Below are 15,249 nucleotides of genomic sequence, written 5' to 3'. Positions count from 1 at the left end.
AATTTAAATGAGATCTGCACAAGTGTTTTCAGCTAAATAATCAACATTTTGCTCTCTGTATTCACATTGATGCATGTCATATTGTAGCACACGTGGCTAATGAATAAAGACATCATGGCACTTCCTTTTCCTCTGTTTCCTTGAGATGTGTTGGCTTCTCTTGACTTCTCTTGATAAAACTCGCCTTCTGTTCCAAGTGGGGGAAAGTTTACGGATCTGTTACACTCTGAAAGTCTGCCCTTTAATTTCTGGATGAGATCTAATCTACTTCCTTCATCAGGAGTGAGATCAATTGGTCCAAGAAAAAGCAAGAATTATAATGGAAATTACCACTTTGCTGACTTTACTGTGCATATAAAGTTTAATTTGTCAATAAACAGTGATTATTTTCCTTCTAAAGAACTCTAGTAACTTTGTAAAGTGTCAGGAAGCAGGTGGCTGTCGTCATGAACCAGCAGTGGTTCCCAACCTGAGGAGCGTCTCAAGAGGTCCTGAGAAAATCTGATTAAGAGAAAAGAAAATGTCTTTATGTTCCTCAAAATTATGCCATTTGTCTGCATATTTTCTGTTATTCAGAAAGAAAAATCCTTCTTTGGTCAAACAACTTCCGTTCAACTCTGCCCACAACTCCACTCAGACCATGACGTTTGAGTAGAGCCCACAAGACTAATATTTAATTTAAAACAAGCCAAAAAAGATTGGGTCTAAAAATCGATGGAAATTGTACCTCTACCTTGTTGGACTCACGATGGACGGTTGTGTGGAAGAAAAGTGCGCCTCTTATTTGTGGACTCAAATAAATAAGAAACTAGTTGGCTGTGTGTCTCATTTCCCATTTATCAATCAATATATATTGATTAGTTTGTCACATTTGAATTGAGGTGTGTGTGTATTCGGGAGGCGTCTGTCACTTATCAATAAGACCTATTAGTCACATTTGCGTTGGTGTGTGTGTGCGTGGGTGTTAATCAATATGTCATGGTCACTGTCAGTGATGTGCGTGTGAGAGGGAGAAAGAGAGCGTTGGGGGGGGGGGCCTCCGCCTCTCCTTCTCACTTAAAACCGACCTGGAGTCTGTCGATCTGTCCAAAAGTCCTCAGGGAGTGAAGGAATCTTTTCTTTCTGATTTCAGGTGTAACAGCCTCCTCAGCCTCTCCTCTCCGTCGCGCCACCATGACGCACATCGCTCCTCTTCTCTCCCTCGTTTTGTTATCATCGCTCCTGAGCTGGACGGCTGCAGAAACCTCGATCCTCTGCATCCGGACAAAGGTTTTGCCAAATGCAGAAGTGCACTACAGTTTACCAGAGCGCCTGGTCCGGGGAACTTGCTCTGCTCAGCTGCGCTTTTAGCGACGACGCAGCAGTGATCCAAAACTATATATCTGCGTGCCGGGAGCGCACGCAGGAGTTCTCCGCTCATCCAAACGAAAATATCGATGTGGAGTCCATGTTGGAGGCAAATGACATGTGCGTCTCTGTGGCTTCTCCAGGAGTCGACGAGCGCCGGGAGCGCACGGGGAAGAGGCCGGTGAGGAGCGTCGGTGGACACACAGCGGCTGAGAATCATCAAGATCAAGCTGAGAGGTCAGGGGTCAGGACCCATCAGCGCGAAAAGCGCGGTTTGATTTTACCGGAGACTCGGTGGTGCGGCCCTGGCAACAACTCGATGTCATGTGGAGATTTGGGTAAATTGTCTTCATACTTTATCTGATAAGTCACAAAATAATTAAAGGGATGAGAACACAAAAATAGCCCATATAGATTTAGCTATTTTCATGTGAAATAAATGAGATTGACTTGACTCTTCAGAAGTATAAATGACCCTGAAAGGCTTTACAGGCTGTAGAGAGAGTTTTATCCCCAAAACACTGGATCCTAAACTTCCCATGATGCAACTCAATAGCCAAGGAAATTAAAATGATTAAAGTATTGTCACTTAAGGAAACAAACTGATTTCATACAATTCAATGTTTCGCACCATCCAGTTGTGTCTATCTTGTCTATCTTTGTGGTGAATCAAACTTGTTGAGTTACTTCCTCAAACATTTGCAAAGCAGATTTTTCTCAAAAGTTTGAAACCTAAATTGTCGGTAAATGACTTAAGATGCAAGGACTTTTTTAAGATAAGATAAGATAGAACTTTAATCATTCAGAGGGAAATTGTTGTGCAGCAGTTGCGGTAGAAAGTAGGAAACAATTCAAATATATAAATCATAATTATGAACAAAAACATGTTAAAGCTAGGATCGGTTATAAATGAACCACAATAAAATGTTTTTAATCAGATCAGCAGCCTGAGCGTTAACAGAAAGGTAGTAAATCATATCTCAACTTCATATTTCATCAGACTGGACTTAAATTGTGATCAGGTTGTTGTAATAATATTAATAATCTTACATTACATTACATTACAGTCATTTCGCAGACGCTTTTATCCAAAGCGACTTACAATAAGTGTATTCAACATCGGTATTCAAGAGAACTACTAGTCACCAGAAGTCATAAGTGCATCTCCTTTAAACAAGCATCTAAGAGCATAAACCAGAGCAAAAGTACAGAAACAAACAAATACAATAAGTGCAGCAAACTAATACGGATACAATGAATGCTAATACAATACAATCTGTTAATTGATCCCGACTCTGTCCCTCTTGCAGGATATTTTTCAGATACCGACAGCTGCTGCCATGAACACGACCAGTGTAACCACACCATCCCGTCCCATCACTCCCAGTTTGGTGTCGACAACGACTACTTGTTCAGCATGTCTCACTGTGACTGCGACAACAAGTAAGGCTGTAGCGGCGTTCCGTCGGTGTTGTTCATTATTAAGCCGCAAATGAGCTGCAGACACAGAGACTTCATGTTCTTACGCGAATGACAGGATATCTTTTAACTCTTTTCCTTTTATCTTTATTTTATGCAGCAAAGCGTTAAACAAGTACACAAATAATATACTCTGTCACACGGTAGAAAAACTACACTATATGCTCTCTCGTGCCTAATGCAGCTCTTTGTTTTGCACCTGCTGCCGTCATGACGTCATTAAAACATGAAAAAAGGGAGTCAATCATTAACATAGATGCCTTTTGATATATTTTACATATCTTAGTTCCTACACAATGAGCATAATTCAGAAATTAAATGATTAATATTCCCGAAATTCCAATTAACTAATATATACACTTGTGGCTCTTACGAAGGCCTTCTACCTTAAATCTAAACTAAATGACGCCCAGTCGGTACGATTTGTTGTGTTTCTTTTTTTTAACCAACATGATTGGTGCTGCAGGTTTCACAGCTGTCTGATGCAGGCGAATGACAGCATATCTGATGCGGTGGGACACATCTACTTTAACCTGCTGCATGTGCACTGCTTTGAGTTCTCCCACAAACCCCCGTGTACAGAGATAAACGGGTCTGTCATGTAAGTACAGTTCTCATTTATTTAGTAACACTGTGGTGTGTGTGTGTGTGTGTGTGTGTGTGTGTGTGTGTGTGTGTGTGTGTGTGTGTTGGGTTGTGTTTAGAGCACAAAGGAAGACGTTTATGCTTTGGAGGACTTTTAGGATAGAAAAATGTTGGTTGGTCCAACTAAGTAACTAAGTACATTTACTAATAAAGGATTATTTTATCTTATATGAAGTGCAATTTTGACATACTTGTACTTGGCTGTTCCCATTTTACGCTACTTTATACTTCTACTCCACTACATCTCAGATCATATTGAACTCCATATTTATCTGACCTTTTTACTTGTTATACTTTTACATATAAAAACACATGATATTTATATGATATGATGCAGTACTACTGTACACTACTAATCTACCAAATATGTGCAAAGTATCTAAAATTGTCATTTGAAACTGGTCATTTAAATAATTTCCACGTCTGTTGTGACCTGCAGCTGCAATGAGAATAGAACGGCTGAGGTGCTCCCCCCCACGCAGTACATCACTCCCAATCGAACAGAGGTCAGCGAGAAAACCTCCGTCGTAAACACCACGGTACCTGAGGGTGGAGACACTTTACCTGCCGAAAACCAAACTCTGTCTGGGCTGAATATCACAGGTATTTAATACATCTCCTGTCTCATAAAAGTTTTGCTTTTGATGTATCAGAAAAAGTTTAAAATGAGTCCATGCAGGGAAGAGTTGAGGGATGGATCAAAGAAACACAGCTTCTCACACAGGAGACGGCTATTTGTGTCCCGTGTGAACTTTTACTTTTGTTTATTGTTTGTCTTTTGTTTTTGTTTTCAATTAGTCACTTTAAGCTGAACCGAGATGTTTTTTTCTATTAAATCCAACCAAGTGGTTTTTAGCCTTTTTTTAATTTTGTTTCAATTTACAACGTTAACCATGTGTTTGAAACTGTTTAATCCGGGAGAAAATATGTTTCCCTCGAATCTTAATTGAAAATGCAGTTTAGTGGTAGAAGATCGCGTCGCTCCAGTTTATATTTCTGAACCACATTAACGGGTTGGAGGTCTTTATACGCTTCACAGAGGAGCAGCTGTCATGTGCCGTCTACAAGGACCTCGATGAGTGCAGGAACAAGATCCTTCCCCAGCAGAAGAAATATGGCCTCTACAACCCAGAGGCCAGGACGCTGTACCACTGCAACTGTACCAGCAGGTAAACAAAGACAATCAACACCAATCATACGAAGAACTCAGATTTTTTTTGTTCGCATTATGAGGCTATATATCCACACTAATACGTTTAAAACCGGGGTTTTAAAACAAAAACAATCTCCGTCCACACGTGAGTTTCAACATCGTTTTATTTTTCAAATTGAGTTACAATGCACAATAGGAGGCAACCCTGTGGCAGCCCGCCGTCGGTAGTGTTTTCAAACCCCTCTGTTTTTGGGGGTTTAAAACTCAAAGGTAGTGTGGACGCTGGGCGTAAACGTAGCAAAAGATTTGCATTTACAATGGAAATGTAGTAGTGTGGAGTATTTCTTTGACAGGAGCGCCTGATCAGGATGATATTCAGCGACATGGGGGTGTGTGTGTCACATCATGTCGACAGTAAATATTTACAGGGCTATTTGCAGAGTTTATACAGACATGGTGATACCGGTGCACTCACCTTTATTTCTGTGCGAGACAGACAGACGTGGTGCGATGGGTCATAACACAGAAGTAGGCCACAAGCAGTGCACACATACGCTCACAGTCACACGGTTACATAAGGTGTGTGGGTTCTCTCAATCTGCACAGGACTGATTTGCCGGCCTTGGACATTATCATAATCTCATGTTTGCACACATGGTCTCTCTCTTTTTGTGTCTGTTGGTCTCTGACGTGTTGGTCTGTCCTCACCAGAGTATTCCAGATTATGGCTGACCTGCTACAACTGACCGAAGAACAGACTATTCTGTACAAACTGTTCTATCTGTCTCAATCCTGCTTCCTGCCACAAGACTGCACAGCGGGAAAGATGTAAGTATGCAGAGAGATTTGTGGATGTATGTCTGTGATTGAAGAAGTACTGGGATCCTAAAATTAAAATCTTATCATGTAAAAGCTTAGTCTGCAAAGTAACTAGTAACTATAGGCGTCAAATAAATGTAGTGGAGTAAAACGTACAATATGTCCTTCTGAAATGTAAGTATAAAGTAACATTAAATGGAACTACTCAAGTACAAATACCTCAGAAAGTTAAAGTGACATCATGATAAAACAAGCATTTCTTCTTCTTTGTTGTACAGGACAGCAGTTCTGATGAGAGCAGAGCTTCCTCAGGGGGACCACTGGAGCAGCCCCATCTACAGGCCGGCACGCTGAAGGTCAGGAGGCCAAACGTGAGGAGAGCGAAGAGGAAAGATGGAGCTGGGTCTGCTGTAATTTAGTCTGATTTAATTTACTCATGGACCAACAAGGTATAGAATGTTAAAAAAATAAACCAGCTGAAACAAAAGGTTTATAAATAAAATACATAAAAGCTGCTACGTTGTAATAAAAATGTCCTGAAACAAACTGAAAACTGTGGTAGTTGATTTTCTCTGAACAGACACAGATGAGGTTGGAGTCGAAGATCAATTTATCAGAATTCTTTATTGGACATGAATCATGGGAAGAAAACACAGTTTGCTGGACTGCCGAACTTCTTCAACTCTCTGAGGAAAACATAAGACCTTTATACCCTGCTGTCACATAGAAGTGTGTGTGTGTGTGTGTGTGTGTGTGTGTGTGTGTATGTGTGTGTGTGTGTGTGTACAGGGGTGTCAGTTTTATGTCCATACGTGTATGTTAGCCAGTTTAAACTTAGGTCCGAAACCTGGAGGTCAGTTATTTATTCTTCCAGGGAGAAATGCAGAGCACAGGCATGCAGGACATACGTCCATATGGAGATGGTCAGAACACATGCAGGACATAGGTTCCAATATAGTTAAATAATCAACATTTTGCTCTCTGTATTCACATTGATGCATGTCATATTGTAGCATACACGTGGCTAATGAATGAAGACATCATGGCACTTCCTCTTCCTCTGTTTCCTTGAGATGTGTTGGCAGAAAACTTTGTCTGCATCAGGCGAGGTTTGAACCAATCAGCTCAGACAGACACGCAGCGAAGAACTTTGACTTCTCTTGATAAAACTCGCCTTCTGTTCCAAGTGGGGGAAAGTTTACGGACCTGTTACACTCTGAAAGTCTGCCCTTTAATTTCTGGATGAGATCTAATCTACTTCCTTCATCAGGAGTGAGATCAATTTGGTCCAAGAAAAAGCAAGAATTATAATGGCAGTCAATACTTTGGTGACTTTACTGTGCATATGAAGTGATTATGTTCCTTCTAAAGAACTCTAGTAACTGGTTGTAAAGTGTCAGGAAGCAGGTGGCTGTCATCATGAACCAGCAGTGGTTCCCAACCTGAGGAGCGTCTCAAGAGGTCCTGACAAAATCTGATTAAGAGAAAAGAAAATGTCTTTATGTTCCTCAAAATTATGCCATTTGTTCATTTGTTCAGTTTTCTCTTCTTCAGAAGGAAAAATCCTTCTTTGGTCAAACAACTTCCGTTCCACTCCGCTCACTCCTCCACTCAGACCTTTGAGTCGAGCCCACAAGTAGACTGTTTCATTTTAAACAAGCCAAAAAGATTGGGTTTTAAAAATCTAAAAAATTGTACCTCTACATTGTTGGACTCATAATGGACCTTTGTGGGAAAAAAGTGCGCCTCTTTTTTATGGACTCAAATAAATAAGAAACTAGTTGGCTGTGTGTCTCATTTCCCATTTATCAATCAATATATATTGATTAGTTTGTCACATTTGAATTGAGGTGTGTGTGTATTCGGGAGGCGTCTGTCACTTATCAATAAGACCTATTAGTCACATTTGTGTGTGTGTGTGTGTGCGTGTGTGTGTGCGCGCGGGTGTTAATCAATATGTCATGGTCACTGTCAGTGATGTGGGCGTGAGAGTGAGAGAAAGGGAGAGAGGGGGGGAGTGATGTTGGACTGAACTGACAGGTCCCATGATTCAGGTTGATTTGGATGTTGGGTTTATCCGACCCGCCACCATGACGCACATCGCTCCTCTTCTCTCCCTCGTTTTGTTATCATCGCTCCTGAGCTGGACGGCTGCAGAAACCTCGATCCTCTGCATCCGGACAAAGGTTTTGCCAAATGCAGAAGTGCACTACAGTTTCCTCCGGAGCGACCCCCGGCAGGCCTCTCCATCCCTGCGGCTCTACCAGAGCGCCTGGTCCGGGGAGCGCGCTCTGCTCAGGTGCGCTTGGAGCGACGACGCAGCAGTGATCCAAAACTATTTATCTGCGTGCCGGGGGCGCACGCAGGAGTTCTCCGATCATCCAGGTGAAAATATCGACGTGGAATCCATGTTGGAGGCAAAGGAGCTGTGCGTCTCTGTGCCTTCTCCAGGAGTCAGCGAGGTGAGGAGCGTCGGTGAACACACAGGGGTCAGGACCCATCAGCGCGTAAAGCGCGGTTTCATTATACCGGGGACTCTGTGGTGCGGGTCCGGCAACAAGGCGCCATCATATGCAGATTTGGGTAAGTTGTCTTCATACTTTATTAGATAATTATGTAGGACAGTCACAATGTGATTAAAGGGATGAGAACACAAAAATAGCCCATATAGATTTAGCTTTTTTCATGTGAAATAAATGAGATTGACTTGACTCTTCAGACGTATGAATGACCCTGAAAGGCTTTACAGGCTGTAGAGAGAGAGTTTTAGCCCGACAACACTGAATCCTAAACTTCCCATGATGCAACTCAATAGCCAAGGAAATTAAAATGATTAAAGTATTGTCACTTAAAGGGAAACAAACTGATTTCATACAATTCAATGTTTCTCACAAAGTCCAGTTGTGTCTATCTTGTCTATCTTTGTGGTGAATCAAACGTGTGGAGTTACTTCCTCATACAACATTTGCAAAGGAGATTTTTCTCTAAAGTTTGAAACCTAAATTGATAACACTTGTGTTTACTTGAATAGTATTAAATTATTGACAGGCATTGGTATGTCATCAACTGTGCATCCAAGCAAACAGGTACATACCGCTGAACAGCATTCCACTCTATGGACAGGTACATACCGCTGAACAGCATTCCACTCTAGGGAAAAGTAAACCACTCCAGGGGATGGGTACATAACGCTGAAAACAGTGGCATACCATCGGCCACTTTTCGATCTCGGAGTCACTCCCTCAGACACTGAATTAAAACAGCATCAAGAGTGAAAAGCTGAATTAAAATAGTATCAAGAACAGTGTAATAGAACTGCATCACAGTCTAGCTTGTTAACAAGTCTTATACACATGTATAGTTCATTTGAACAGCATGAACTCACACATGAATGAAAACAATCAAGAGAGAGAAAAGCTAATACAACAATACGGTACAGTTTAAATGAACAGACTGTCAGTTGCTGGTCTTCTTCTTCTTCCCTCTCTTTGTTGGCTCATTACTGCCCCCTGTAGTCTAGTGTTGAATCACGGTCACTGTTTGTTTCACTTGTTCCAGAAGATCATGACCTTTAGAAAGCTCGTCGGAAAATGACTTAAGATGCAAGGACTTTTTTAAGATAAGATAAGATAGAACTTTAATCATTCAGAGGGAAATTGTTGTGCAGCAGTTGCGGTAGAAAGTAGGAAACACTTCAAATATATAAATAATAATTATGAACAGAAAAATGTTAAAGCTAGGATCGGTAATAAATGAACCACAATAAAATGTTTTTTAATGAGATCAGCAGCCTGAGCATTAACAGAAAGGTAGTAAATCATATCTCAACTTCATATTTCATCAGACTGGACTTAAATTGTGATCAGGTTGTGGTAATAATATTAATAATCTTGTAAATGATCCCGACTCTGTCCCTCTTGCAGGAGTTTTTGCAGATACTGACAGTTGCTGCCGTGAACACGACCAGTGCAAACACACCATCCCGTCCTTTCACTCCCAGTTTGGTATCTTCAACGGCAACTTGTTCACCATGTCTCACTGTGACTGCGACAGCAAGTAGGAACTTAAATACCTTAAATCTAAACTAAATGACGCCCAGTCGGTACGATTTGTTGTGTTTCTTTTTTTTAACCAACATGATTGGTGCTGCAGGCTTCACAGCTGTCTGACGCAGGCGAATGACAGCATATCTGATGTGGTGGGATACACCTTCTTCAACCTGCTGAATGTGCACTGCTTTGAGTTCTCCCACCGACTCCAGTGCACAGAAAGAAACTGGTTTGGCATGTAAGTAAAGTTCTCATTCATTTAGTAACACTGTGGTGTGTGTGTGTGTGTGTGTGTGTGTGTGTGTGTGTGTGTGTGTGTGTGTGTGTGTGTGTAGGGTTGTGTTTAGAGCACAAAGGAAGACGTTTGTGCTCCGGAGGACTTTTAGGACCACTTTGCTCCAAATTGAAATGTCTCGACAAACTGTGGTGGAAAGTAACTAAGTACATTTACTCAAGTACTGTATTAATACAATAGAACCGGATTGAGTAGTTGGATACACATTATGTGTAACAATCCGATTATATTGTATTTTTAGCTTTTGTTATTTTTTGTGATTTACTTATTTATCATACATTTACTGTTTGACATACTTGTACTTGGCTGTTCCCATTTTACGCTACTTTATACTTCTACTCCACTACATCTCAGATCATATTGAACTCCACATTTATCTGACTTTTTTAGTTGCTATACTTTTACATAAAAACACATGATATTTATATGATATGATGCAGTACTACTGTACACTACTAATCTACCAAATATGTGCAAAGTATCTAAAATTGTAATTTGGAACTGGTCATTTAAATAATTTCCATGTCTGTTGTGACCTGCAGGTGTAAAAAGACTGAAATGGCTCTCTACGCTGAGGTGCATCCCCCCACGCTGTACGACTCTCCCAATCCGACGGAGGTCAGCGTGAACAGCTCCGTGGTAAACACCACGGTACCCACAGAGATGCTGGAGACGTCAGACTCCACCGCTGCTGCAGCATCCACACTCCCTACACCTTCATCCAGCTCCCGCTCGGCCTCCGTCACCCCCGTTACCAACGTCACCACCTCCACATCAGAGGGACTCACAGGATCCGCACCTGAGGGTGGAGAGGATCTAATGAACACTTTACCTGCCGAAAAACAAACTCTGTCTGGGCTGAATATCACAGGTATCTAAATCCAACCAAGTGGTTTTTAGCCTTATTTTAAATTTTGTTTCAATTTACAACGTTAACCATGTGTTTGAAACTGTTTAATCCGGGAGAAAATATGTTTCCCTCGAATCTTAATTGAAAATGCAGTTTAGTGGTAGAAGATCGCGTCGCTCCAGTTTATATTTCTGAACCACATTAACGGGTTGGAGGTCTTTATACGCTTCACAGAGGAGCAGCTGTCATGTGCCGTCTACAAGGACCTCGATGAGTGCAGGAACAAGATCCTTCCCCAGCAGAAGAAATATGGCCTCTACAACCCAGAGGCCAGGACGCTGTACCACTGCAACTGTACCAGCAGGTAAACAAAGACAATCAACACCAATCATACGAGGAATTCAGATTTTTTTTGTTCGCATTATGAGGCTATATATCCACACTAATACGTTTAAAACCGGGGTTTTAAAACAAAAACAATCTCCGTCCACACGTGAGTTTCAACATCGTTTTATTTTTCAAATTGAGTTACAATGCACAATAGGAGGCAACCCTGTGGCAGCCCGCCGTCGGTAGTGTTTTCAAACCCCTCTGTTTTTGGGGGTTTAAAACTCAAAGGTAGTGTGGACGCTGGGCGTAAACGTAGCAAAAGATTTGCATTTACAATGGAAATGTAGTAGTGTGGAGTATTTCTTTGACAGGAGCGCCTGATCAGGATGATATTCAGCGACATGGGGGTGTGTGTGTCACATCATGTCGACAGTAAATATTTACAGGGCTATTTGCAGAGTTTATACAGACATGGTGATACCGGTGCACTCACCTTTATTTCTGTGCGAGACAGACAGACGTGGTGCGATGGGTCATAACACAGAAGTAGGCCACAAGCAGTGCACACATACGCTCACAGTCACACGGTTACATAAGGTGTGTGGGTTCTCTCAATCTGCACAGGACTGATTTGCCGGCCTTGGACATTATCATAATCTCATGTTTGCACACATGGTCTCTCTCTTTTTGTGTCTGTTGGTCTCTGACGTGTTGGTCTGTCCTCACCAGAGTATTCCAGACTTTGGCTAAACAGAGACAACTGACCGAAGTACAGACTATTCTGCTGGGACGTGTGTCTCAATCCTGCTTCCTGCCACAAGACTGCACAGCAGGAAAGATGTAAGTATGCAGAGACAGTTGTGGATGTATGTCTGTGATTGAAGAAGTACTGGGATCCTTTACAGAAGTAAAGATACCAATACGACAATGTATAAATATAAATCAATTGCAAGTGAAAAAAACTTCATTCAAATGATCTATTAAAGTAAGTAAAGCAGAGAAGTATTTTCATTAAAATACTTTATATACAGTTAGTTCAGTCCAGTGGTTTCGAATCTAGGGGTGGGGCCCCTCCAGAGGGTCACCAGATAAATCTGAGGGGTCATGAGAACCACTGGTCCAATGGTTCCCAAACTGGGAACCCTCCAATTATTGGTAATGTGAGAGCAAAGAAGAAAAAATAAAGTTCACATTTACATACATTTTTCTCAAAAAAAATAAAGAAAATATATTCGCTCCTTTTGCCTCTTTGAGCCTTGAAAATGTTTTAAAATTAAACATCTGAGAAGTTATTTAAAAATCGTATCATGGAAAAGCTTAGTCTGCAAAGTAACTATAGGCGTCAAATAAATGTAGTGGAGTAAAACGTACAATATGTCCTTCTGAAATGTAAGTATAAAGTAGCATTAAATGGAACTACTCAAGTACAAATACCTCAGAAAGTTAAAGTGACGGCATGATAAAACAACCGTTTCTTCTTCTTTGTTGCACAGCTGTACAGCAGTTCTAGTGAGAGCAGAGCTTCCTCAGGAGGACCAGAGGAGCCGAGCAGACACGGAGGACCAGCGCCATCTACAGGCCGTCACACTGAAGGTCAGGAGGCCAAACGTGAGGAGAGCGAAGAGGAAAGACGGAACCGTCCGGCTCCACAAACTGTGTCTCAGGGCGGTCCGGGCCAGACTCAACCAGAACAGGACCAGAACACAGGGTCAGGATGCACGCGGGTCAGCTGTCAGTGTGACTAGATATTAATTTGTTTTCAATGACCAGACAGATCATTTTAAGTTTAGTCTGATTTCATTTATTCATGGCCAACAAACAACACCATTCCAAGGAACATATTTTTGTTAACTCTCATTTCCAACAAGATCACAAAAAACAAACAGACGAAACAGAAAGTTTATAAATAAAATACCTAAAAACTGCTACGTTGTAATAAAAATGACCTGCAACAAATTGTAAACAAATCTTGATAAAGAGCTGAGTTTTAAAACTTTCCATGATCATACAACATGTTTTTATCTGCGTCATATAATAATCGATTTACTTAATATTGAACACTTTGGGTCTCCGTATAATATTGTAATATAACGTATTTATATCGTCCACATCAGAATCGTAATAGAACTCAGTTTTGACCGAATTGTTCCCTCAAGAATAACAAACCCCTTTTCACAGCAGATATTTTGACGTGTCTTAAAAGCAACAGCACAGGTATGACTTTAATATTAGTTCATTCAGGTGTGCCAGTTCAAGAGCGCTGCTATTATGCATGCTAGCTTACTGGAATAACCTACCGGGACACTGAATACAACTGAGGCACCATTACAGTGAATAGTTATATCTGTGCTTCCTTGTCAGCTTAACTCTAGTGATGGTTGTCGGGAATATCTCAACAAACACTGGATGAATTGACATGAAATTTGATACAGACATTCATGGTCCCCAGAGGATGAATCCTACCGATTTTAATCATCCACTAACTTTTTCCTCTTGTGCCAACATGAGGTTGACATATGTGGTTTGAAGACTTTCTCCAAAACCAATGACATTACCATCGGCCTCAGTTGTACTTTTTATTCAGAGCTAATTAGCAAATATCAGCACGCTAACACGCTAAACCAAAATGGTGAACATGGTAAACATCACCTGCTAAACATTGGTATGTTAGCTTTGTTATTAGCATGTTGACATTAGCATTGAATATGGCTGTAGACTCGACTAAATGTCTAAATGTCTGACATGAAAAGGGTCTGAGTTTGATATCGGTGTAACTTTTCCTTGAGATCATGAGTTTACCAACCTTTTTATGCAGTAATACGTCAGTAGTCTCCACTGTTAAAAGCCCTATTTGTGAATATTTGTAGGCTACTGTGTTGTATGAGTTGTATATAAATACAAATGATGTTATGAGCAAAGCTAAAGTATGAAAAACAGTTATGTAAATATCTGTACATAAGACACTTGGTGAAATATTTGGTTTATGATGCAAGAACACTGTACGACTTAAAAAGAATAGTTTGATATTTTGGGATTTTGCTTTCTGGCTGAGAGTGAGATGAGTAAATCAACAACACGTTGGGTCTGTATGCTGGATATGAAGCTATAGCAGGTTAGCTTAGCTCAGCACTAGCCTGACTCATAAATGGCAAATTGTTGTTTTTACGCACTGTGTATGATGTCTGCATAGTAATAAAAAGCTTGCCAGTTAGCCTAGCTTAGCATAAAGACTGGGATGAGTGGCCAACTATCCTGGCTTGTAAAACAGCAAATTGTTGTTTTTACACTTGGGTTTTCGTACGTAGCCTATGTGATGTTTGTACTGTAAATATGAAGCTAGCTGATTAGCCTTGTTTAGCATAAAGACTGTAAGCTCACTAAGTCACTAATAAACACCAGAGTGGGATCAATCTTTCCAACAAGTCTCCCAAAATGTTGATTAATTTATAAAAAATGTATAAATTCTTAAAAACACTATTTGTTTCCTGCCATTTAAGTTACACGTGTTTAATTATGTATTGTCTTGTTGGTGTTTGTTTGTTTGACTAAGTAAAAGTAAAATAAAACATAAACTGTGCTCTTTGATTCCACAAGAAAAACCCACAAAAAGCATCATCACTTAATCCACCACACATAACTAAAACATAACTAATCACTAAACTATAACACTGTTACTTGTTTGTTTGTTGTTTGGTTGAATATTTGTACTTCTGTTTAGTTAGTTCATTTAATATGATTCTATTTCATTGTATATATTGTGCATTTGATATTTGCATTTTAACATTTAATATTTTTAAATCATTAATTAATTTCATAATTGCTACTGTAGCGAAAACATGTCCCCTTGCGGTATTAATGAAGCTATCTATCTGTGTGTGTGTGTGTGTGTGTGTGTGTGTGTGTGTAGCAGTGAGTAACAGGCCCGCTGTAATGAATATCTGTCAGGTAACTCAACTCCTCTCTGATGTCATGAGAAGTAATTGAAACCTTGCTGAAGGCTGAAGGCCGTGGAGCCGACCGGATCCCCGCCTCCCTCACCGGACAAACGCTCCGCTATGGGGAGGAGAAGCTCGGCTGTGGGAACATGGCGCACATACTCTGGATTCACTTCCTCCAGGAAAAAGTGAGCAGGATCTCTCCGTAGCGGACAAGTCTCCCCATCGTATCGATCAAGTCAAAGCGGATAAACTACAGTACTGCGGTGGAGGCTCGTATTCTGCTTTTATTTTCTGGATGGTGTGTTTTTTCCTGTCCTGTCCTCACTGGGATGAACGTTTGTCGC

At 40.8% G+C, this 15,249-nt stretch overlaps 1 protein-coding gene and 1 pseudogene across 1 annotated transcript; both read left to right on the top strand.

Annotated features, from left to right (window-relative positions):
* Window positions 1-1,173: 1,173 nt before the first annotated feature.
* LOC142948107 (group 3 secretory phospholipase A2-like) lies at window positions 1,174-5,862 on the top strand (annotated as a pseudogene).
* A 1,671-nt stretch (window positions 5,863-7,533) lies between these two features.
* Window positions 7,534-15,111, top strand: pla2g3 (phospholipase A2 group III). Its single transcript, XM_076089982.1, has 8 exons — window positions 7,534-8,026; window positions 9,367-9,499; window positions 9,596-9,730; window positions 10,330-10,658; window positions 10,872-11,001; window positions 11,697-11,807; window positions 12,461-12,702; window positions 14,945-15,111. Exons 1-8 carry the CDS (start codon window positions 7,534-7,536, stop codon window positions 15,109-15,111), a joined length of 1,740 nt encoding a protein of 579 aa, XP_075946097.1.
* Window positions 15,112-15,249: the final 138 nt, after the last annotated feature.

The sequence above is a fragment of the Anarhichas minor genome, unplaced genomic scaffold (assembly GCF_050575085.1).
Source record: "Anarhichas minor isolate MPS153535 unplaced genomic scaffold, ASM5057508v1 ptg000002l, whole genome shotgun sequence".
Taxonomy (NCBI): domain Eukaryota; kingdom Metazoa; phylum Chordata; class Actinopteri; order Perciformes; family Anarhichadidae; genus Anarhichas; species Anarhichas minor.
This window is presented reverse-complemented; position numbering and strand designations above follow the sequence as displayed.

Excerpts from the sequence above, each read along its gene's own strand:
- pla2g3 (XM_076089982.1), top strand. The coding sequence starts at position 7,534 with ATGACGCACATCGCTCCTCTTCTCTCCCTCGTTTTGTTATCATCGCTC. Across the intron at positions 8,027-9,366 it reads GCCATCATATGCAGATTTGG|GAGTTTTTGCAGATACTGAC; the intron begins GTAAGTTGTCTT and ends TCCCTCTTGCAG. Across the intron at positions 9,731-10,329 it reads GAAAGAAACTGGTTTGGCAT|GTGTAAAAAGACTGAAATGG; the intron begins GTAAGTAAAGTT and ends TGTGACCTGCAG.